The following is a 23,865-nucleotide window of genomic DNA, read 5'->3' as shown; positions in this document are numbered from 1 at the left end:
CTCGTGAGCGCTCTCTTCTACACAATTTTTGAAGTTGGGAACAGACTCTGACCAAAAATAACCAAATATTACTAAATTCGGCAGTTGCAAACTGAGTGTGGAACGGACCTATTGTGTGTGTGACAAGGCAAAAATGGATAATTTCCTTGAAAAAAATAGTGATAACAGGCCTAGGGAAAACATTTTATGAATTGAAAAGAAAAATTAATATTAATAACATATGAAGCATAATACGAAGACGGAAGGCGCAGAAATCATCTTCCAATTTCCTTTTGATTTTCGTTTCGGTGAGTCACGCGCTTCTACACGTATTATTTTTTTTGAAGACGCAAAATTTGAGTTATTTTCTTTGGGTTTATTTTGTTCTTGTTTTCGTATGACGACTTCTATAGGAAGACGTAGAAGCACGAGATGCACATAAGAACAAGAGAGAGAGAAAGATCGATTTCTCCTTTGCTCTTATGAGCATCTTGTGCGTCTACGTCTTCGTGTAGAAGCAGACTATGTATTTTAATTCAAAAAAAAACACCAAAATATACAAAAAAAAACAACTCCCGTGCGGGGTCTATGTGCAACGAAAACTTTTGAATAAATTAAAAACGGTACTATACACGCAAATAATACACAACCGACGAAGCAGATTCCGCAACCGACGAAATAAAATAAAGCAGAACAGCAAAAAAAAAAAGAACAAGATCAAAGAGAAACGTCAAAAAGAGTCACACATTTTTTTACCGGAGACTCACGGTAGAAAATCTTCCTTCCCTTTTTTCCTAACTTTATTTCTCCTTTGCTCTTATGTGCGTCTCGCGCTTTGTGTCTTCGTGTAGAAGCGGACTTAATTTTACTTTTGGTATATTTTTCATTATTCTTCTGATCGGTTTTTTCAGCCTAATTGACACACACCCTTAGTTTGATTTTATAATTGTAAAATAAAAATATCCCATCAATGCAGAAAAAATGGGATTTTTTTGTTATATGGCACAGGATTTTTTTTATTGATGAAGAACACTGGCGGAAAACGACATTAGAAAAAAGAGTCAAGCCCCTTGAGGCTTCGTGTAATAGCTGACAAATTTACAACAAAATCAAAATCTCACTTCTTCATGATAGTACACATTTTTAGCACTATTATCAGCTCCACCTAGTTTTTCAATACACAAACACAAAAACGAAATTCATTGTATATATATTTCTATAGTACTATCAATCCATGAAAATACTTCAGCGACATCTTTTGGTAGATCTGTACTTCAATTTTCTGCATAAGGTTCAAACATAAAATAAACTAGCGATCCCAGCGGTGGCGACGCAAAACAGAAAATTCTACTTCATGAGAGTACTATAAGAATATATATACAATGCGAAATTCCAAAAAATCCAAATAATACCACAACAGCAACACTTACCAACAAATAGAATCCACAAAAATTAGCGTCTAGAAAAAAACTACAAAAAAAAACAATCCACTTTACAGATGTTTTTTGACATTTTGCTTATTCCTAGAATTCTTGTATTCTTCAAGTTCTTGTCTTCGGAAAATTGCTCTGCAGAAAAAAAAAAAAACTGTTTTGGTCTTTCTAATTTTTTTGTTTTAATTATTAGCTTGCATTTATAATTCGAAATTTAATTTTTAATTAAATTTTAAAAAGTTGCTGTGTAGTCTTCTCTAAGTTTTGCGAGGTAAATTTGAAAACATTTTCCAATATAATTTTTATTTGAAGAAAGAAAAGTGAAAGCAAAAATCTGCACAAAGAAAACCACTTAAATCGATTATCAGTGCGAAAAGTTTATTTTTAATTTATTTGATTATGAACAAAAAGTAAATAAATTGTATAGTTTTGTAAGAGATTGTTTATTTATTTCAAAACATTTCAATTTCATTGATAAACAAAAGAAAAATATACACTTTATTCAGTTCCATTTGGATTGAGGGGAATTTATATTTTTCACTTCTATTTGTAGACTAGAGAACAAAATAGGTATCTATCCACTTCAGAAGTTGGATTGGAAGTTCTGGAAAAAAAAGAAATTCATTGGTTTATGTTAGATTTATTGTTTAAAAAACCTTGAAATAGTTTAGAGTCTTTTGTGAAGACTTGTGGTCAAAAATACGTCTATTATTATCAGGAATTGGTTTTGAGTCCCATTTTTATATAAATACACAAATATAGTTTATAACAGCCTATCTTGTCCTTGAATCTTAAAAAAAATCATTCTTAAAGTCTATTAACCCGCGTGATTTGTACTTCCTCATTGGCCGCTTGCCTGCCAAATGCTTTTGACCTTGAATAGCTTTAAATAGAAGTAAACAGTGTAGATCTCGAAAATAGAATGCAAATGAAAAAGTACTTACTTATGCTGGCCGCCTTAAAGCGGCTTTAGAATCCGTTGTAGATTTAGACCTCTACCAACAAGCTTCTCCAGCTTGGTCTATCCATGCGCCCCACATCACCTAGCCATATAAGTCGCTGCACTAGTTTACTCGTTTTCGTTTGGTTAGGTTTGTGTCCTTGTACAGTTCTTTGTTTTATCTTCTTCTCCAATCACCATCAATTCAGACGGGACCAAAAATCCCCCAAAGGATTTTCTTTCATTATCATCGTTGTTTTATGAATCTGCTATTTTTCCTAGAAATCAGTTTATTCAAATTGGCTTTTAGTTAACACGTTGACTGCCAACGTGCAAGTTAAAAAATATTACTAAGGTGCCAACTTTATCTTTTTGGAAAAGTATATTTTAATGTAGGTTTGATGTTAGTTGGAGTTGGTGTGAAATTGTGCCATTTTTCAGTGTTTTTGGACCATGACCACAAGTGGGTCATGTGGCATCTGGGCAACATAGAAAAAAAAATAATAGGGGTATTCACGATTCGATGCAAATGGTCCTGTATCATTGTAAAAGTGCAAAATGTATCATTTTTTTTTTAAATAAAACAACCAAATACACAGACTACATTTTTTTTACACTTTTGCTATACCCTAAGCCTATTGCAAAAATAAAATGCAATGGTGTAAAATTTGTCTGTTGTAGTTATAGTAGTCGAAAAACAAAATTTAGCAATTTTACACCTTTTTGTTGCACCGGATCGTGAATACCCCCAATATTTTACTATTGTGCCATTGAAATTGCGTCGGAACAAAAACATATCGTCGGCTTAGAGTGTAAACCTTCTAGCTCCACTTTTGGGCAAAATTGAGTTAGGTATGCAGTTTGAAAGGTCTAAGGAAAGCGTATCTAATGACATTAAAATTTTCGTTCAACTCCACTTATAAGTCAGCCAAATTGCGTGATGAGTAAAACAGCTAACTCCATTATACCCAAAGAATTCCTGCTAACTTCATCAAAACTTTTTAAATTAACAGTTATTTCATTAATAAATAAGAAATAAGAGTACCTACTCTATTAACATGTAAGAACAACTTCATTCTTGATTACATGGTTGGCATTCAAATCACCTGAAGTTAACATGAGGCTGAGAGAGATGATGAAAAAATCCTAATGCAAAAAAGTCCGGGAAATACCAACCCCCCCCCCCCCCCCTTCACTCCTCTATGAATATTTTCTTGGCACATTCCTCCTGAATTACCCTGGGTTTTACAAGAAAATAAAAAAATCTTTTGGTAAACAATTCATAACATTGTTTTTATATTTGTAGGAAAACCTGCTAAATCCAATATTTTTTGCATTACGTTAGCAATGTTAAGAAGAAAACCTGCTAACTCACAAATATACTTAAAAGATAGGAAACTACTACTTTTTTTGAATAGAAATTAAGAGCACTACTCAACAAACAAAATGGCATTGGATAAATTGATAAAAACCATTTTGAGAAGTTTTTTCTCTCTTCTGTAAAATTTACTTTAATGGAGTTACCAGGTTTACACTCTAAGCCGACGATATAGTATCTGACCCACCGGTGGGGCATGTGGCCTCTTGAGAAAAAATTTCCTGACCCACCGGTGGTGGTTCAAATGGCAGCCAACGTGTTAAGAAGGGTTAAATTAGTCATGGAAATTATGTAATTATGTATTCGTTAATCCGTTTCAAAAAATTAACTAACCATTTTTTGTTTTTGTATTATTAATCAGCCCTATAGTGAGTTTCACGTGGATAATTTGTCGCTCAAAAAAGCTATTGCAAGTTTCATTGGAAGGAAATTAGCATTTTCCGCTAAACTGGTTTTTTGATGTCAACAAAATTTAAGTGAGCTGCTTACTTAAAATTCGGGATGTTTTTGGGACACGAACAACTTGTCGCCCGCAACTCACAATAGAGGAAAAGTGAAATTTTATTTTTCGGGGATGGGATCTTGTTCACGTGAAACTCAGAATAGGGCTGAATATATGTTTTTCGGTTAACATCTTGCTTGAAAAGCAAAGTGACCGTTACCAACTTAATTCGAAACTGGCACGAGCAGGTCCTTAAGGTAGAAGGGGGTTGAAATGGGACTCAACAACCACAACGACTAGTTGAGCTCAACGAACAAGCCAAGCTTAGTTAATTTTTTCACTTAGATCACTTATGTAGATTCTTCATTAAGCAAAAAATTGGCTGATCACTGTTAATGAAACAATAAACATACATTTGTATTTTGTAAGTTTATTGGTAACTGAGTACTTAGCTTAGTAAAATTTTGCACGGGAAACAACAACAAATGATTGCTGAGGATAAACAAAAGCTTTTTATTTGTTGGTCTACATCTACAGAGAATTTTTTTTTTTTCAAAACTTATACATTGTTGAATTTTTATCAATTAATGATTATTGGGCAATACCATTGTCGCGGTTGCAACATTTATACGCATTCGAAGCTTATTTACAAACAAATACAAAGATATTTTAATTAAACTATAACTTGAAAGGGTACATTTAAAGCTGTTTATTTTTTATTTAGCTATAAAATTTTAATTAAAAAAGTAAATCGTCGCTAGGAAGGGTTCAATGTGCTATCGCGGATGCAACAAAATCGACCCTTCCTTTTTAGACCTAAGTACAAAAACATAAAAGTCTGTTAATTTTCAAACACTCTTGATTTTTACTTACATATATCGAATGACGTTAAATCAATAATCTTAAAACATAGAAAAAGAATACAATGAAAAAATACAAAGAGGAATTAAAATTCGAAACATCACTGGTGCAACACGTTTACAAAGCAACCGAAAGTAAGTAACGGTAAAGAATACACCAAAAAAATATTATTTTCTTGTATACAAATAAATACCTTACATGTGTCACCACATGTCTAACCAGTTAGTTTAACCACAAGCTGTCGGTAATGGAAATTTTAAGCCTGTATCACCTGCCATGATATAAGCAGTTTTTAACGACTCTTTGGCATTAAAGCCTTTCCAAGCGCAAAGAAACAAATTTTTCTGTTAAATTTGGACTCATTTTTGCTTGTTTTTATTAAATACAGTTATTTTACTTGTTATTATTACAAAAAATTACAAAAATTGAAATTTAGAAAGTTTGCCGAAGATCGTCTCTAGCGGAATGGCCCTATTATTAATAAATAAAAGTAATTGTCTGTTGTTGTTTACAGCATAAAATGTTTACTCAGTAAAACACGGCTAGTACTAGGTACTTTGCTTTGCCGCTTCCGTTTTGATTACAACAAAAGCGCCACTGAAATTATGTTTAGCACCATTAAGTCTGTACAAATAGGGTTTGATAAAGGTTGTTATTATTATGTTCTTCGTATGATCTTCTCCTCAACAAGATCCACCATTTTTCCGTCTCAATAACATCTAACCTTATTTTTGGAGCTTACAATTTTCTGAAGTTCAAAGGATTCGCTGATATCCAAACCAATTTTGACTGAGTACTAACATGTCTTAATGTTCATACTACAAAAGCAAACGTGTTATCCTTATCATAGGCGATTTTGTCCCAAAAAACACAAAATGTTTGTTTGTATCGATTTGGTGTTCTTGTTTATTTGAATCTGTTGGATATTAGAAACCTGGGCCTGGGGGGTCATTCTTTAACTCAATTATCACAAAATCAATATCGTTTCGACGATGGTTTGGTTTCCGTAACTTCAGTAATCACAATCGTCGCAAACGATATGGTTTTTATTTTTTGCTTTCGTAACTCGATTATCGTCATGAAAACGATTGTGCTTAAACGATAGCTAAATAGGTATCGTCTTAAGTAAATTTATAAAAAAAAAAAATCCTTTTTGGTGAATTTTATTTTATATTTTCTTATTGGTTAATTCCAACTGCAATGTTTTTTAATTATTTTGTGTCATTTTATTATTCATCAGCCAACGCCGACGGAAAATGCATTTTCCAACCTAAACTATAACTACAAAATGTGTCAATAAAATTATCTTTAACATTTAATTTTTCTCGACCCAACCCATTAAGTACTTCAATAAGCACCTTACAGTATGCAATTTCATGACGCAAAACGAGACGATAGTGATTGAGTTACGCAGAGCAAATCAAAGACGATCACGTTTTTGATTATCGTTTTTGCGATTATTATTAGACTTCCACATTCGTTGGCCCACCAAACCAAAATAATGTAAAGTGACTATTGGACTGTTAACTATCACAAATCACCTTAGCCAATTCCAATTCAGTTTTTCGCTTTGCCCCATAGTCATACCTTTTTTAATATTTTCATTCATTAAATTTCATTTTTATTTTTATTAACAGGTCATAAAAACGATAATTTTGATGTTACTATGAAACTAGATGAAGTCGTTACATGGTTCGTTAATGCATTATAATATTTAAATATTATAATATTTATAAGTAAAAATTGGTTTATTTAAGGTACCAGAAAAAGATCGGCACATATGATAAGCAACAATGGGAAAAGACAGTTGAACAGAAGATTTTAGATGGCTTCACAAGCTTCACACTGAAGAATGCAAAACTTAAAACTGAGTTTATTGATGTTGACTTAGTAAGAGGTATGAAAATTAAACTTATTTTTTTTAAAGTAAAATATTTTCAAACTTAAATTCCTCCTGTTAGAATAAAAAGAAAAATATTGTTCTGACAAATACTTTCCCAGTAACTCCCCCAAAATGTGTCGGCTAGTGGTTTTCATTTGAAAATATTTCCTAAGATTCAAGATTTATTTCAAAATTTTTAAAAAAACTTTTTTCCTTAATAAATCTTCAAGTCTAAAAAACGTTGTCTAACATTTTTTACTTGCCTTATAGCTATAGGGCAAGTATTGGTTTCGTGTTTTGATCAACACGAACATTACGATGATGAAGAAGACCAAAAAATGGTTTCCGACATGCTGTCGGTTAGAGCGTGCAACTCTGCGTCCATCTGTATATCGAGATGGATGGATATTCTTTTCCCAAATCCGTAGGTACTGCAATTTTCTCGCTAACGGATCTAATGATTTTGATTAAATTTAGCGTACTAAAAACTTTAAGTTGAGGTTACTCCATAAATTTCATAGATCGCCGTATTTTCTTGCAAAAAAAATAAAGTAAAATTGCATTTAAGTGATCCCAAAAATCCCTAAGAGTTATTTGTATTATAATTATTATTCCCTACATTTTCCTCTGCGTAAACTGTCACATAAGGATTTATATAGAACTTAAATGCTTAAGTTTCGATTCAGCAAACGGGTCTTAGATTTGTGAAGAGGAAAAAAAGTGAATTCCTAACGTGAGAGACAAAAGCTCCCTCCATGTGACTTTACTTCTCACTCCAACCTTTCCCTTCATATAACCAAAGCTTTGAGGTTTAAAAATCTCAACCATCTTCATGTGTACTTGTAACCTTAAATTTTCTGCCGATTCGGGATGGCTAAGTCAAGACGCACATTCCTATGATTATTAGCAGGTTTTGACAATTTCTGGCATGAGGAAATATCCCTGAAAAATGTATATGTGGTGAACGATGAATTTGAACCTATAACCTCTGATGAACACATAATTAAATTTAAGTAAAAACATTGCGCATGCCTTTGATCCACTATATTCATAAATCATAACTCTCTACCTTTAATGTATAAAAGTCAACACGATAGTCTCCATTTTTGCACCGTTGGTGGTTATTGGAGATCACCTTTAACCTGATCGGGTTGTCTCACGTTGTTTCGTGTAACTTCTGGCTTGACGTTGAAGAATTTGCAGGCCGGAACGTTGACGTTCCAACGCTTTACGTGTCCCAGCCATTCCATAGTTTTAACGCATAGCTTTTTTGACCAGTTAAAAAACTTGAATTTACTGGTTAACTCTATTATGTCGATGTCATCAGTAAATTCCAGTTACTGTGTGGATTTTTGAAACATAAAATGTTGAGCACTTATTTCTAATTTGAGGAATAATAATAATAAAAAATGAAATGAAAAAATGTCATCCTATCCTTAGATTTATTTAAAAAAAAATGCTTTAAAATACATTTTTTATTTTGTATAGTAATAAAGTGTATATTTTTAAGGCTCTACATTTCCGAAAGCCAAGCCAAAACAATCTCTTTCGACTGTGATACGATTGGCTATACTACGATACTTTCTTCTTCCGGTATATGCAAAATGGTGGGTACGACAGACTTCACACAAAGTTTTTGGCTTGCTTTTATTTTTATATGTAACCCAAATGATAAGTTGGGCTGTATATACATTCAAAATTCTTCATCGCCTGGATAGTGATGTTGAGGTATAAGTCTAAAAAATATTATACCAACAATAGTAAATAAATCCTACACAACAACATATTTCAGCACATAGTTTCTATATCGGAACTACTCATCCCCATGGCCCTGAGTTTAATACTGAGCTTTATTCATTCGCAAATTGTTGCGACAAGTTCTGGCAGTAGTGTCTCATCCAAGCAACAACGGTACTCCAATTCCACAGGAAAACCCAGAGACCGTGTCAAACGACGCAAGAAACTTGTGAAGTATAACTTATTGAATATCCTTATACACATACCTAAACATTTAAAATACTTTTCTTTTTTTTTTATTTTGAAGAATGAGAAGCCTTGAGACAGAATCTCCAGCTGGTGGAAAGCCAGCCCGCAGCAGAGCGACAACTCCACAAGAACTAACCACAAGTATTCATACCAAGACTACTTTTGTTCCTCTAAAAGACAACAAAATGTTCATTAAATCCCCAAAGAATTCATTAGAATCACATGCACTCTTAGAAGCTAAACAATCATCTTCCATCGATATTAACCCATCTAAGCTGACACTAGATCTCAAAGGTTGTTGTAGTTCAACTTTGCTGCCAAATGCCAGCTCCATTAACGAATGTAAAAAACGAAATGTCAACTGGGACACACCTATTCATAATTTTGCAGCAGAAGTTCACGTTCAGAATCCCTCTTTAGTAAACGTTGGCCCTCAAGTTAGTACAACTAGCAATAGTAGTGTTGAATGTTCACCTCGAGAGCAAATTGAAGTAAAAAAGGAGCCAAAAATTGAAGAGCATGTAGAAGATTTGAATAAAATTGAAGAAGCACCCGAAGATGATAATGGTAGAGCAACTAAACGAAGTCTTGGAGACGATGATGGTTTCGAGAGCTTGAATGGCAAAAGTTCGAGTGGAGAAGATAGTAATATTCCTGCAGCAATACCTACTCATGCCCAGCCAATTGAAAAGAATCAATTACGTTTGAGATTAAATGAAAATATTAATAGAGCAAGAGAAGAGAATTCAATAGTTGAAGAAGTATTTAATGCATCAACTCCAGTTTTACCTGTATTTAGACGAAAATATCCACTTTCTTCCGAGTCGGATATTGATAGATCGGGAAAAATTTCAAACCTTAAATCATCATCTAACGAAATCTTTTCAAAGAAAAGTACAAAAACATCAAAGAGTAGTGATACAGATGAGGAAGACGATGAAGAAGAGATTATTTCCAGTCCAGCATCACTAGCTGCATCTAATTACACTGAATGCACTACATCGGCAACTGAATGGCTGGGTGTAACTACAAATAGTTTGTTTCAAATAAATTAAATTATATTTTGTTGGTAAAAATATTTTATTTATTCTATCTTTGTTTAAGGTGAGGAATGCAGTTACAGTTCAGAATTGGATAATTCTGATTACAAGCAATTGTCCGAAGATGAAGGCTATGATATGGATTTCACTCCAACAACTATTCTTAATCCTCATGGAAAAACAGGTCGAAGTAAGTTAACAACATACAAAATTAAAAAAATAACTGTCAATTGAGAAATTTTGTACTAAAACGTGTGTTTGGTATACCTTATTTAAGTTCAACATGGGTCACAGTTTGTAGTTTTTTTTTTTACATTTTCGGAGCTGTTTACCACTTTTTGTCAAGCAGCTAGCTACAAGTATAACATTATTAAAACTTGTGTTCAGTTTTTCAGTTAAAAAAAAAAACTAAAATTTGAAGTTTTTGAGAAATTTGTTTATGGTTATAAAAAAAAATTTTTTTTTTTAACTTAAAAAAAGGCACACGTTTTGCTTTTGATCATTAGTTTTTCTGTAACTATTAAGGACTAAACTTAATTTTGTAACGGCCGATTTCTTCACAGAGTCCTAGCGCTAATACTGGTCCTAGTCCTAAAGTTAGTACTGTCAGTTTAGTAACGAGTACTAGTTAGGACTCGGTACTAGCTAGCTCTTCAAAATCAGCTAGGACTTGGTTTTTATACCAATCGTTAATAATCAAATCACTACGAAGTTATTTCTTCACGAAAGTACCAAGCCCTAGTACTGTCAAATTGGTACCGAGTATTAGTTAGGACTCGGTATAAGTTAGAACCTTAAAATCGGTAGTCTAGCGATATTTTAGAGATATTTAGTTTCTTGGGTGTTCTGTCGCCAATAAGTGCGATTTTGTTGATTTAAATTTTATTGAATTATTTTTTTTTTAATTTACCGAAAACACCTGAAGTGAGAAATGCAATGCCGAAACGGGAGGAATAGACAAAAGAACACTTTTTCATGAACAAGTACCAACAAAATATTTCGACTTTGTCCGATGACAACCAAGTCAAGAAAGATGGTCTGTATGTAGACGTTCTGCATTAGAATTTCTCGACGCCCGACTGCGTCGAGAAACATGGAGGGCAGAAGCCTACGTCGAACTTGCCTATAAACCATGATAAAATTTTTCCCGCAGGACGTGTTTTTCTTAAATTATAGTTTTTATCAAAATGTATTTTGTATGTCTTTCCGAAACTGTCACTACCTCTCTGCTCTACGGCTCTGCTGCATAAAGGTCGGAGATCCGTTTATACCTCGAGTACTTGAATGACACTTTTCTCTTTTTTGGGGACCTGTATCTCTGCATTGTCTATGTTTACCAGATCATACATTTCCACACTCATGAATTCATTCTTGACTGAAAGTTCTTGATACAGATTATGCCAATCGCAACCTCATTATGACCTAAAAATGGCATACTTAAAATCCATAAAATCCTACCAGAGTTTTGAATTCGGTATTACAACTAATGAACCAATAAAACCACATCCTCATATTTCGATTTAAGTTGCACTCGCAAAATATGCTTTTAAGGAAAATTAAAAAATTTTAAATTTGCAAAATGTATCTTTTTTTCAGTAAGTTGCACCATTTGGGAGCATAGAGATATTAAAAAGGCTCAAATGTCCGTCCTGGACATATCATCGTGTATAATTGAGCGTGTAGAAGCTATGCCAGAAACGTGTGACTATATTTACTTTGGTATTTTCTTTTCAATAATTCTCTCAATGATTCCACCATTTTGTCGATTGTGTGATGTAAGTTTCAAACATAATTTAAAAGTTGTTTATTTTGCTTTTATCTAAACTTCTTATCCTATCTCACTTAGAAAACAATTGATTCTGAAGACACGGACATAAATTATTTGGATATACCAATGCTTCTATGGGAGAAGGCTTCTTTTTCGTTTATTGCCATTCTTCGTTTTGCATTTGGTAATTCCCAATGGGAACGAGCTCTATTACTAATAGGTTTTATGCAACGTTTACTCCTTACTTTGATATTCTTCATGCTATTTGCTGTAGCAGAAAGAACTTTTAAACAGAGGTATACTAATTTTTAGCTAAATAAAATCTTCAACTTCAACTTAATAAGTTTCACATTAATTTCAGATTTTTGTATGCTAAACTTTTTTCTCATCTAACATCATCAAGGCGTGCAAGGAAATCCGATTTGCCTCATTTTCGACTAAACAAAGTGCGAAACATCAAAACATGGCTAAGTGTGAGATCATACTTGAAGGTAAAACTAATAGCTATTCCCGTTTTACAGACTAAAATATTTGAATTCTAGAAAAGAGGCCCTCAACGCTCGGTTGATGTAATAGTTTCAGCCGCCTTTCTCTTAACACTTCTCTTGTTGGCATTTTTGAGTGTGGAATGGTTAAAGGATTCAGTACATTTGCATTCGCATTTAAATTTAGAAGCCCTAACATGGTCAACTTTTATGGGTATTTTTCTTCTGAGATTCATGACTCTTGGAAATAAAATCAATCGGAAATATAGAAGTATTTCAGTTTTGATAACTGAACAAATAAACCTTTATTTGCAGGTAAAACAACTTTTAATATTATTTACATTACTGTTTTCTAAAATTTGTATATTTGAATCCAAAGATTGAACAAAAACCAAAAAAGAAAGATGAACTCATGGTATCGAATAGTGTTTTGAAGCTAGCTGCAGATCTACTCAAGGAATTGGAATTACCATTTAAAATTTCTGGACTGAGTGCAAATCCATATTTGTATACTACAATTAAAGTTGTTATATTGTCTGCCCTGTCGGGTGTTCTAAGTGAGATGTTAGGATTTAAATTGAAACTTCATAAAATTAAGATCAAATAGAAATTATTTTATTTAGTACAAAAATTGATGTGTAATATGTTATGAAACTTATTAAAACTCAAATTATTTACAGTTTTAAAAATTTTAACTCTATTTTTTGCTATTATATTATTTTAGACCGATTACAAGCCATTCTATTGGATATAAAGCTATTTAATAATTTTTAAAATAAAAATCCATTCAACCCTCTCAACTTAGAAAATAAAATGCAGGACTGGGTCGCACTTACATATTTGCTATGGTAAAAGTTTCTTAGAATGTTAATAAGAATTTTTTGGATTTATTTTTTTTTTCGAGAATTTTAGGATCCAATACGAAATTTCACAAAAATTTCCAAGAAAAATTTGGTATGCTGAAGAAATAATTATTCGACACATAAAAAGAAATTTTCAAAAAAAAAATGACCAACCCTTTTTCAAAAAATTGATTTAAATATTAAAAAAATCGAAAACTGTTTGAAAAAAACCAAATCTGAAGGTTTAAAATTTTTTAAGAAATCTTAATAGGTATTACAGCTACTTATAGCTGTAAAGAAAGTCAGAGAGCAAGAAAACGATACCGTTGAAACAAATTTTTTTATATTTCAAAAGTAGAACTTTATTCGTTAAAAGTAATCGAATTTTATACTTGCTCTATATAGGGCAAGTATGTATTGGTTTGGTGTCGCAAAAAAAAATTGAGGTTGTAATCAAAACCAACATTACGATGATGGAGAATTCCAAAAAAGTGGGTCTCGCAATTCCTTCCGTGCGTCTGTGCGTCTGTACGTTCATCTGTGCACATTTCCACAGCCTAAACACGTGGATGGATTTTCTTCAAATTTGGTACAGATGATTTTTATGGAATTCAAATGTTGTTTTTTTTTTGTTTTTTTTTTTTTTTTTATATCTCGCTTATTCGATTAAACTTTGCAGACGTAATATTCGAAGCAATTGCAATAAAACTGAATTTTTAGTTTTTCTAAAAAAAGTCAAATATTTTTTTTTTTTCATATAAAAAAATTTGCCCTAAATGTCGGCTCTTCCACAACATCAACAAAATTTCTTTAAAACTTATATAGAGGCAGCTCGTAAAATCTACAAGAGTAAACTTACATAAAAGTGCTTTGAACTGCAAGAGCAAGGACGTGCGACCCCAGTCTTGCATTTTATTTTAATCAACCTCTAAAGGAATGTGGCGAAGCCTTAATGTATGCAATAAAATATAAGCCGCGTATCATTGGAGTTGGTAGTTTACTCATGAGTAGATACGATTAGTAGATCTGGGGTCGAACTACGGCATACGTTCGTTAACGTATGGTTGCTATGTGTCCCTATCTTCTTCTACTAATTAAATAGAGAGAGCAATAAACAAAACGTTAACGTATGATCGTAATCGTGTGCGGTAATTCGACCCCTGGTATTACTACTTTGCTCGAGGAGATACGAATGTGTAATTGTTGTACTAGATTTCTACTCATGAGTAAACGCTACACCTCCGGAAGAGTGAGTTCTTCTGTCCCTTTTGTTCGCAAGGCAATTTACACAGAAACTCACTCTTGCTGAATTGGGCCCCAGGATGCTACTCGTCTACACTCTCAGTTAATGTGGATTATGAAGGTATTATTTTTCATGTTGAATATCAGTGAAATGTCTTTTTTAATTCAACTGCTTTTTCACTAGGGGTATTCACGGTAGCCCTGGCAGCTAGTTCTAGTTTAAGCAATAATTGAATTTGTAATATACTTTGCTATTTAATAAAATTAATAATAATAATATTCACGATTCGATGCAAATGGTCTTGTATCGTTGTAAAAGTGCAAAAGTGTAACATTTTCTTAAAATAAAACAACCAAATATACAGACTACAATTTTTTTTATACTTTTACAGCCTAATTTATAAACGTAGTATAGATAGTGCATAACACTATACACTCTTTATAATGTTTTTAAACAGAAAATTGCTATTTATAAAATGTATGCAACGTTGCATAGAAGTTGTATAAGCTAAACGCGTTTTAAGGTTGTTTAGAGCCTGAATAAGAATATTTTTTACTCAAATGTCATTTGAAAATCACATCAAAAAAAGAAAAAAAAACAGCAATCATTTGTATATTTTTCTTTTAGAGCCAATTTTTCAATCTTCTAATAAACAGTCAGTTAACTGTTCGACGAATAAAGTTATTAGGCTCATAAACAATCAGATAAAAACATTGAATTTTTCAATCAAGAATAATTTATTCTATAGAATAACAAAAAAAATTGTCAAATTCAAAAATATTTAAAATTAAACGTCATTTTTATTCATGATTGTTTTTGTTTTCATTAGTTTCACTGTATTTTTTTCAAAATTCTTTCAAAACAGCTTTGACAACTGACACAATATTTTTGTTGAGATTATTCCTTAGAATAATTTTTATTCGTCTCTGAAAGAAGCAGATAGTTTTATTCTTAGGAATAAGCTATATCTGCCTGTTGAAAAATTGATTTTTTCTCTATTCTTAGGAATGAGTACTAACTGGCTGTTTAACTGACTATTGAAAAATTGGCCCTTAATTGAAGAACTGATTTTTGGCATTTGATTTGATTAATTTGAAATGAATAAAAACAAAAAATAAGAAATTGTGTTTTTTTTTTGAAATTTTTTCCTAACTAACTTTTGTGGTGTATTCTCTATTCTTTTTCATTTTGCGTGTTGTTTTTTTTACATAGAAATTGATTCATGTTCGATGTACCTATGTATATCTTTTTTATTGGTGTACTTTTTTTGGATTACAAATATTTGCATGTGAAAAATTTGTTATCTAGTGAAACAATTGAGGAAATGTGTTGTTTTTTTTTAGAGATTTTCTTCCTCATAGGTATGACATCGAGAACTTTCGCTCACGTTTTTCTTTTTTTTGTTGTTTTGTTTTAATTTTTTGTTTATTTTCGGAGCAGATGGAGTTATTTCATCGACAGATGGAGTTGTTTGTCGTGATTAAAAATACTAATTTTCCAGTTTTAGTACTTATTTGGACACAAACCTAGCATGACTATAATGGATAGGAAAATGTTTTATAAATGAAAATTTAAGGCTTGGCCACACCGGAGGGTACGCGGTAGAGGTACAGGTAACGGTACGGGTATTTGTATGGAAAAAATTCCAAACTGACACATCAACGTTCGGGTGTGGAATTTTTTTAATACAAATATCGTTACCGCTATACCGCATACCCTCCGGTGTGGCCAAGCCTTTAAGGCTTGGCCACACCGGAGGGTACATGCGGGAGCGGTACGGGTAATTGTATGAAATAAATTTCAAACTGACATATCAACGTTCAGATGTGGAATTTTTTTCATACAAGTACCCTCACCGCTACCCGTACCGCTACCGCATACCCTCCAATGTGGCCAAGCCTTTATGTAACGTTCCATAAAGGCTACATAAAACCTTATGCATTGTATAACTATGAAGCTGTTTAGAGCTGTTTAGTGAAATCTAATAAATGAGACTGTTACACTTTTGCTATACCCTAACCCTATTGCAAAAATAATATACAATGGTGCAAAATTTCTCTGTTGTAGTATGTAGTATCGAAAAACAAAATTTAGCAATTTAATACTATGTTTCCACCTACCCTAAATCCGAGATTTAGCGAAGTAGATTTATACTATGTTTCCACCTTCACCTAAATCCACTTTTTCGAGATTTAGAGCTAAATCTACTTCTAAATCCTGAGATTTACCATACAAATTTAAATCTCCAAAAAAGTAGATTTAAAATAAATCTCCTCATAATCTACTTGGCTGAATGATTCCATGCTCTTATAATGAAGGGAACATGCCTAATTTTGTGAACGCACTCATTTTCAAATGTCATTTTTTTTTTGTTTTTTGACAATCGAAACTGAATTAAAATTTATAAAACACAGCCGGACGGAAAGATTGTTAATAAATATTGGTAAATAGTAATAAAAATTTTAATTATAAATTATAAAATTGAAATAATAACTTAAAAATTGCAGATGCTGAAAGAGAAACAAAACAGAAAGTCGTAGCGGCAAAATGAAGAAGAACTTTTGGTGGAAATTTGGGCCGATAAAATTAGCCAGCTTCGTGGGCTGAAAAAAAAATGTACAACTGCATTGCAATGAAAAGTTTTAAAAAGTATTGTGAAATATTTTAATTTTGATGAATTTGTGATTTGTAAAATGTCATACACCAACGTCAAAATAAATCTTGGAAATGTCAAAATAAATCTGATTTTGCCAGTGAAAACACTTCGAGATTTATTCTTACACCTTTTTTGTTGCACCGGATCGTGAATACCCCTACTGTCAACAAGCTGGAACATTTGCAACATTCTTTGATCTAAAGCCGGATCCACACTAGGTTGATCAACACGTTCAACATATACGTTCCAAATCGACATACTGAACATTTAAACATTTCCAAATTATTCTTACTGATGCATAGGACATATCTGAGCCCACATATCAATTGATCCAGTTTGGAACGGTTAAACTATTATATTATATCGATTTGAACAGTATGTTGAACGTGTTGATGAACCTAGTGTGGATCCAGCTTTACCGACTTCAATCGGGGTTCATTTAGCATTGGTAATGGGCAACACGTCCACATTTTTACTCGATTTTGTTGATTAAGCGTGTTGATCATCTTAAATCAACATAATGGGGACACAGCTTAAGAGAAACAACACACAAATACAAAATGCTAAATATTTACGGCGTTGAAATTTCTCAAACAAGCCACCAATGTTGAAATTTGCAGTTTAACCTGAATTTTATAATCGATGAGGCATTTTTAAATTAACCAATTCCTCATTATATAAAAAAATATCATCTTCAACTTCAGTATGAACACGACTTAAAATTAAGATAAATGTCATCATTCCTTTATTTTCTTATCACCCACCCTTTTGTTTTTCTTCTTGGCATCACTGTTTTTTTGACAGTTTTCATTTTTGACATTTCCGAACACAAAATCCATCTGTCTCTTTTACTCTCCCGTTCCATTTTTATTTTAAAAGAAAGTTCTTTTTGCAGGCAAATTTTGTTTTCTTTTTTGTTTTTTGTTTCTTCATCTTCAGTCGAGCCTTTTATACCGAAGTCGGTGGGTGTTGCCGTGTGGTGATCCAAAAAATCACATCAAATTGTTTCTTTCAAACAAAAATAAATAAAGTTAAGAAACCAAATGTTTCGAATTTTCTAAATAAATTCCGTTTCAAGAAAAAAAAAAAAAACTTCTCAGGAAGTTATACAAATAATTGTGTTTCCGCTGGCACTGTGCAAAGTTTGTGTTTTGTGTTATTGTTGTGCAAATCAAAAGCCGCCCGGGTGTGGCGAGAATAAAAAGAAGAAATTCCATCTCGCCATTAACACAATTTATTGTCGACACAAAAGCCACAAGAAACTTATCCTTTATTCGGGGGAGGATAAGAATAGTTAACGCCAATTATAACCTGGAACAACTTGAAATTGAGAGAAAGAGTTCAAAATATTATCCTACTTGTCCTACTTTTATTTTTGTTGTTGTTTAAACTTGAAGCGCGTTTAGAGTTGCTGAAAGTTTATTCAAAAAAAATTATCTGGCAATTTGTTTGCAATCATCACGAGAATCCCACACACGCAAAATGCTCGAAGAATTCCCCATTCCCACCCAATCAGCTGCGGAGGAGGACACTTACTATGACGGCAGTCGGGCATTCCTATGGCTAGCTGACCTATGCGGGCTATCTGTTGATTTGGTAAGTTTATTGTTTTTTTTTTTTTTAATTCTATTTTCGTTGTTTACTTGGAGGTATGTCCCAATCCGATCCTATTTTTAAAATTCAAAATATCTATGACGAAATAAGTCTTGAATTAAGTTGAGAAGTGAGAATGAAAATGGTGGAGCGAGATGGAGTGTGGAGAATGGAGACTGGATTGCGAACTTAAGGTGGTTTGATTTGGTTACCAAAACAACACCATCTTGCTACATTTGACACAAATCTCGCCACCAAAATGACGATACAATATCGACTCGTGTGATTGGTTTTATTTTGTTTGCTGTCTGTCGCCTCATTCCAAATCTGCTCCATTGTCTTTGCCACCCGCCGCACAGTGGGGCCATATTCACGATTTTTGGAAATAACCTGGAAGTCGAATTATTGAAAGTTTGGTATTAATTGCGATTGATTGATAAATCGAATGGCAACATCTATTTTTATTGTAAAACAAATACCTTAAAAGTTTGATCTTAAGCTGGGCAGGGTCGAACTGGCCATACAACTAACTTGGCGATTGCCACCCGGGCCCTCAGCTATCCCATAGTTACAAAATAAAAATACATACAAAGCATGTAAAATACAACTACAAACACAAATTTCAAACAAAGAAAAGGGACCCGTTTAACAAATTCAGGCCCTTACTCTAACTTTTTGAAAGTTATATTTATAATTGAATCGGTGATTGTTAAAACAACATAAGCAACATTTTTGTTTTTTTTTTTCAGGAGAGACAAAAAACTCTGTATTTTTGACGACGCGGCCTCAGTATAAAATGCATTTTTGCATTTAACGCTTTTTATTGATTGTCTCATTGATGTAATTTTAATGTTTATTTGAAGTGAAAAATATGATGGTTTGTAATTTTCCCAGAGTTTAAAGACCTTGATCTTGAATATCAAACCAAGAGAACCCAAAATATAAGCCTTTTAAGACAAGATGTACGATTTTTTTTGTATAGTTTGCATTTTCAATTCTTTGCTGGTATCAATAGCTTGAAAACTCAAAATGTGGAAGTTAATGGGTTCAGGGAAAAAAATAGAGCATCATATTTTATATTCAAAATAAAAATTAAATTTAATATGTGTTTCACACATTGCAAGATGCATTACCAATACTAATATTGCAATATCTTACATTCTTAATCCAAATGCAGAGAAAAATTCATAGTAAAACTTTTTCCTAAGAAATAGGTTTTTTTTTTCACTTGGTACCAATTTAATTTATTAACAAGAACATTTTGAAAGATGCAATTCCATTCGAATGACCGCGAACAACTTACTGACACTAAATCATCGAAAAACTGTAAGAAATAACAGTTTACTTACTTCGTTTTTCCAGCGTTGAATTTAAAAAAAAAAAAACAAATTAATATGAAGTACTTAAGGTGTTTAAGCACTCAATTTAAAAATTGGCAGAAAAGATATGTTGTTTTAGCACTAAATGCGTATTTTAACCTCGAAATTTTATATGATCCAAATATCAAATCATGTTGGTTTTGCTCTCAACGCTAGCTCTACCCATAACCAATGCAAAACAGTTATAAAAATGGTTTCAAAAAATTTGTCACTTATGTTGTTTTAACAATCACCGATTCAATTATATAAGATGTTAAAAGGTTTGTGGACCCAGGGGTGTACAATTGGACATACCCTTGTATCGGGGTAGTATCCGGGGCCCCCACGTACATATGCCAGGGCCCCACGCTAGATTGTATTTAGGAAAGAAACAGGATGTAAGAAATAAACAACGAAACAAACAGATACCTATGATACGCACTCAGTTTCCTTATTTTCACCTAAGATATATATCTTAAAGACTTGAATCAACAGAAACAGGATACAAATTAAAGGGTTTTTCGCGTACCGTACTTGTCCTCGGGTCTTCCTTGTACCTAGCATTATTGGGCCCCTGTACAAATTAAATGGGTTTTTCTGAATGAATGCAAACAATCTGAGCTAAAATTCAGAACTTTTGGAAATAAAAAAAAAAGTTTTTAAAAAGAAAGAACAAGTCTCATAAGCCTTTTTTTTCTAAAATTAATACAGGATTATTTTAATTAATTCTTTTGTCTATAAGCCTAAAACTCCCGCGCCCTTAGTAATAGACTCGAATCTAGCAAAACTCGATTTTAGCAACAAAAAAAAAAAAAATAATATTATGTAGTAATACCTAAAACATACATCTAACTTCTTAACTTGGAATTGGATAAGAAGCAGTTCTCCTGTAACTAAGTCGATTTTAAAATCATAACGTTTTTTTAATTTGGAAGTGAGATGTATTATGTATGTTCAATTTTTGTTAAAATAAAGTTATCGCTAAATTCGGGTCTATCACTCAGGGCTATTGCCTATTTGCAGTTGCAAGTTCAAAAATTTGAAAATCATTATACAGGAAGTTATTCCGCTTTTTAATAAAATTTTCAACTCTCTGTGAAGAATTTTCAACTATTAAAAATTAAAAATAAATAAATTCCATACATTTTCCTAGAACGAAAAATAAAGACAAGAAAGACCCTCATTTAAAGTCTTGCACTGGTGCCCCAGCAGCTCAACCTACTCCACTTGGGGCTCTGTTCCCGTACTCTATTTATTAAATTTTAAGATGTAAATTTTAAAATTAGAAACGTCAAAAGAAAGATGTGTTGGAAAAATATATTCAAAAAACAGGTTTACAAGCACCAAAAATCTTTATAAAAGTATACTTTCCTTTCCCGAGCCAAAACAAAAATTAAAATTTTTTTGGAATCTATTGTAGTTAACTTTTTTTTATATAGTTCCGTGGATCTGTGGCGCGGCGGGCCCCTTTTATCATTTTGCCACCCGGGCCCCTATGCCCCAGTCCGACCCTGAAGCTGGGTCCACACTTGGTTGATCAACACGTTCAATATACGTTCCAAATCAATTGATGTGTAGACTCAGCTATAATATCCTAAATGCATCCGTTAGAATAGTTCAGAATTGTTAAACTGTTCAGTACCTTTGTTGATTTGGAACGTATGTTGAACGTGTTGATCAACCTAGTGTGGACCCAGCTTTAAATAATATTCACAAAACCGACTCATTGCTAATGAATCTGCATTTCATACTGCTTGGGAAATTACTGTATTTTTTTGTTATTTTATTGAAAATACTTATTTAAAAAATTAAAATAAACGCAATTATTGCGTTACAATAAAAGATAAAAACAAAGCAAGTGAAAACTCCTGAAGTTATAAAATCAGTAAAAATAAAATGCACAACTGGATAGCACGAACTTGCTCTTAGGATTCAAGTTGCTAGGATTTTTACGACTTTTTATATAGAAATTTAGTAGGCTGTAAATGTAATTATTGAAGCAAAAAACAATAAGATCGTTTTTCAAAATAATAAAACAATATTTGAAATCAAATTGATCTCCCAAACAAGTATGCAATTTCATTTGTTTTAGAAAAAAAATTCAAAATCTTTAGAGTGGTTTTTTTTTTTTAAGTAATTTTTTATAAATCATTTTTTTGCAAAAAAAAAAATGTCTTAAAATAGAATTGGTATGCCATTTTGTAGAAAACACTTATCAACTTCGAAAACCAAAAATTTAAAAAAATCCGATGTCCGGTTTTCAAAAATTTGTTTTTTCAAAAAAAAATTCAAAAATTAATTTTTTCAAAATATTATTTTATGCTTATATTAAAATTATATAAATGCTTTTCTACAAAAAAAATTCGTTGAAATCGAATCATTGGTTTCGGAGAAATTTGGATTTAAAAAACACGGTTATATGGCAGGTACCGTTAATAATGATTTTCAAAACAAAAATTTTCGCGAAATTCTAATTTTACTAAATCGGTGTATGACAAGTACCGTTATTTTTGGTCCAAAAAAAATAATTCCAAAAACCACTCTAGAGAGTCGCTAAATAATAGTACATACCAAGTTTTACATCAATCGGTCCATCCATTTAGGCTGTAGCTTCGTTTACAGACTGACAGACAGGGTTCCAGGACACACTTTTTTGGCATTCTCTATCATCGTAATGTTATGTCTGATTGTTATCTCAACTTTTTTGTTGTTGTACCTACAGGGATTTTGCTAATGAGCGCATCTGCATCCGCAAATGCGGAACTTCCGCATGAATTGGGACATCCGCAATAATCAATGCGTATTTTCATGCGGATGTGGATGCAAAGAAGTTGCGACAGGAAAAAAGTTGAGCAGGGGCGGCGAAAGGCGCGTACCAATGGGAGTCACACCGAGTACCTAATGGTCTGTGACTGATTCTTTTAGCCCGTTTACACTAAAGCCCAAATGAGATAATTTTGCAAATTATCTAATTTCAAATGGTTTAGGAATTTTTAGAATTTGAAATTCGAACTGACCTAATTTGCGAAATTATGAAATTTGGGCTGTAGTAAAAACAGGCTATTTATATAAATCTTTCTTTTCGGACGAAAAAATAGAGGCAATGTAGAGGAAAACTTTCTTCATAAAGAAGACTTTAACGACAATTTCTACCCACTCCACAAGGCAGTGTTTTTAGGGAACCATTATTTAGTGCCCGCGTATTAATTTACCAACCTCTCTGTGGCCAACTTGATGCAGGGAAGGTGGCGGTATTACTTTTTTTTAAGTCTAATGCACCTATTTTTCTTATTAAATACAAATAATAAAAATGTAAGTCATAACAGTATCATTATTTTAATTCATTTATATTGATTTTTTATATAAGATCTAAAACATCCGCATCTGCAGATGTCCACTATCAAAAATCCGCATCCGCGGATGTGAAAAAATCCACGTCCGAAACATCCCTAAAACCTATGTCGCAAGTTAAAATGTACACGAGCATAACAATAAATACTGCAGAAAATGTTTCTTATGTAATTTGATAACACTTACGGCCGATTTCTTCACAGAGTCCTAGCGCTAGTACCGGTCCTAGTCCTAAAGTTAGTACTCAAATCGGTATCAACTCATTTCTTCACTCAAGTACTAAGCCCTAGAACTGTCAATTTAGGACCGAGTACTAGTTACGACCCGGTACTAGCTAGCTCCTCAAAATCTGCTAGTACCTGGTTATTATACTCAAATCGGTACCAAGTGATTTCTTCACACAAGTACTAAGGCCTAGTACTGTCAAATTGGTACCTAGTATTAGTTAGGACTCGGTATAAGGACCTCAAAATCGGTAGTCTAGCGGTTAGAACTTGAATAAATGCAATCGATTTCATTTTTGTTTAGAGATATCTGACAGATTTTTTAGTTTCTTGGGTGTTCTGTCGCTCAACAAGTGCGTTTTTGTTGATTTAAATTTTATTGAATTATTTTTTTTTTTAATTTA

At 32.6% G+C, this 23,865-nt stretch overlaps 2 protein-coding genes and 1 long non-coding RNA gene across 4 annotated transcripts in view; all 3 read left to right on the top strand.

Annotated features, from left to right (window-relative positions):
• Window positions 1-1,519: 1,519 nt before the first annotated feature.
• On the top strand, window positions 1,520-12,889 carry LOC129905637 (protein phtf). Of its 2 annotated transcripts, XM_055981165.1 has the most exons (13): window positions 1,520-1,683; window positions 5,086-5,167; window positions 6,671-6,725; window positions 6,791-6,930; window positions 8,426-8,643; window positions 8,708-8,886; window positions 8,960-9,936; window positions 10,006-10,131; window positions 11,538-11,716; window positions 11,788-12,005; window positions 12,071-12,200; window positions 12,252-12,509; window positions 12,574-12,889. In XM_055981165.1, the coding sequence occupies exons 2-13, from the start codon at window positions 5,098-5,100 to the stop codon at window positions 12,799-12,801; spliced, it is 2,778 nt and encodes a 925-aa protein (XP_055837140.1). In that variant the 5' UTR covers window positions 1,520-1,683; window positions 5,086-5,097; the 3' UTR covers window positions 12,802-12,889. The 2 variants fall into 2 exon arrangements, with proteins under 2 accessions (XP_055837140.1, XP_055837141.1); XM_055981166.1 differs by lacking the exon at window positions 5,086-5,167 and having other exon boundaries at window positions 1,521-1,683.
• A 3,626-nt stretch (window positions 12,890-16,515) lies between these two features.
• On the top strand, window positions 16,516-17,019 carry LOC129917692 (uncharacterized). The gene is made up of 2 exons (XR_008772842.1): window positions 16,516-16,722; window positions 16,787-17,019. It is a non-coding gene; the product is annotated as an uncharacterized LOC129917692 (long non-coding RNA).
• Window positions 17,020-17,870: 851 nt separating this feature from the next.
• LOC129917175 (lysophospholipid acyltransferase 6) overlaps window positions 17,871-23,865 on the top strand; it is a 44,982-nt gene continuing 38,987 nt past the window's right edge. The window contains exon 1 of the mRNA XM_055997598.1: window positions 17,871-18,531. Coding sequence (XP_055853573.1) covers window positions 18,418-18,531 — 114 coding nt within the window. The 5' untranslated portion in view covers window positions 17,871-18,417. The remainder of the gene's footprint in view (window positions 18,532-23,865) is intronic.

The sequence above is a fragment of the Episyrphus balteatus genome, chromosome 1 (assembly GCF_945859705.1).
Source record: "Episyrphus balteatus chromosome 1, idEpiBalt1.1, whole genome shotgun sequence".
In the NCBI taxonomy this organism is placed as follows: Eukaryota; Metazoa; Arthropoda; class Insecta; order Diptera; family Syrphidae; genus Episyrphus; species Episyrphus balteatus.
The sequence above is the reverse complement of the archived record's forward strand: the minus strand, read 5'-3'. Positions and strand labels throughout refer to the sequence as shown.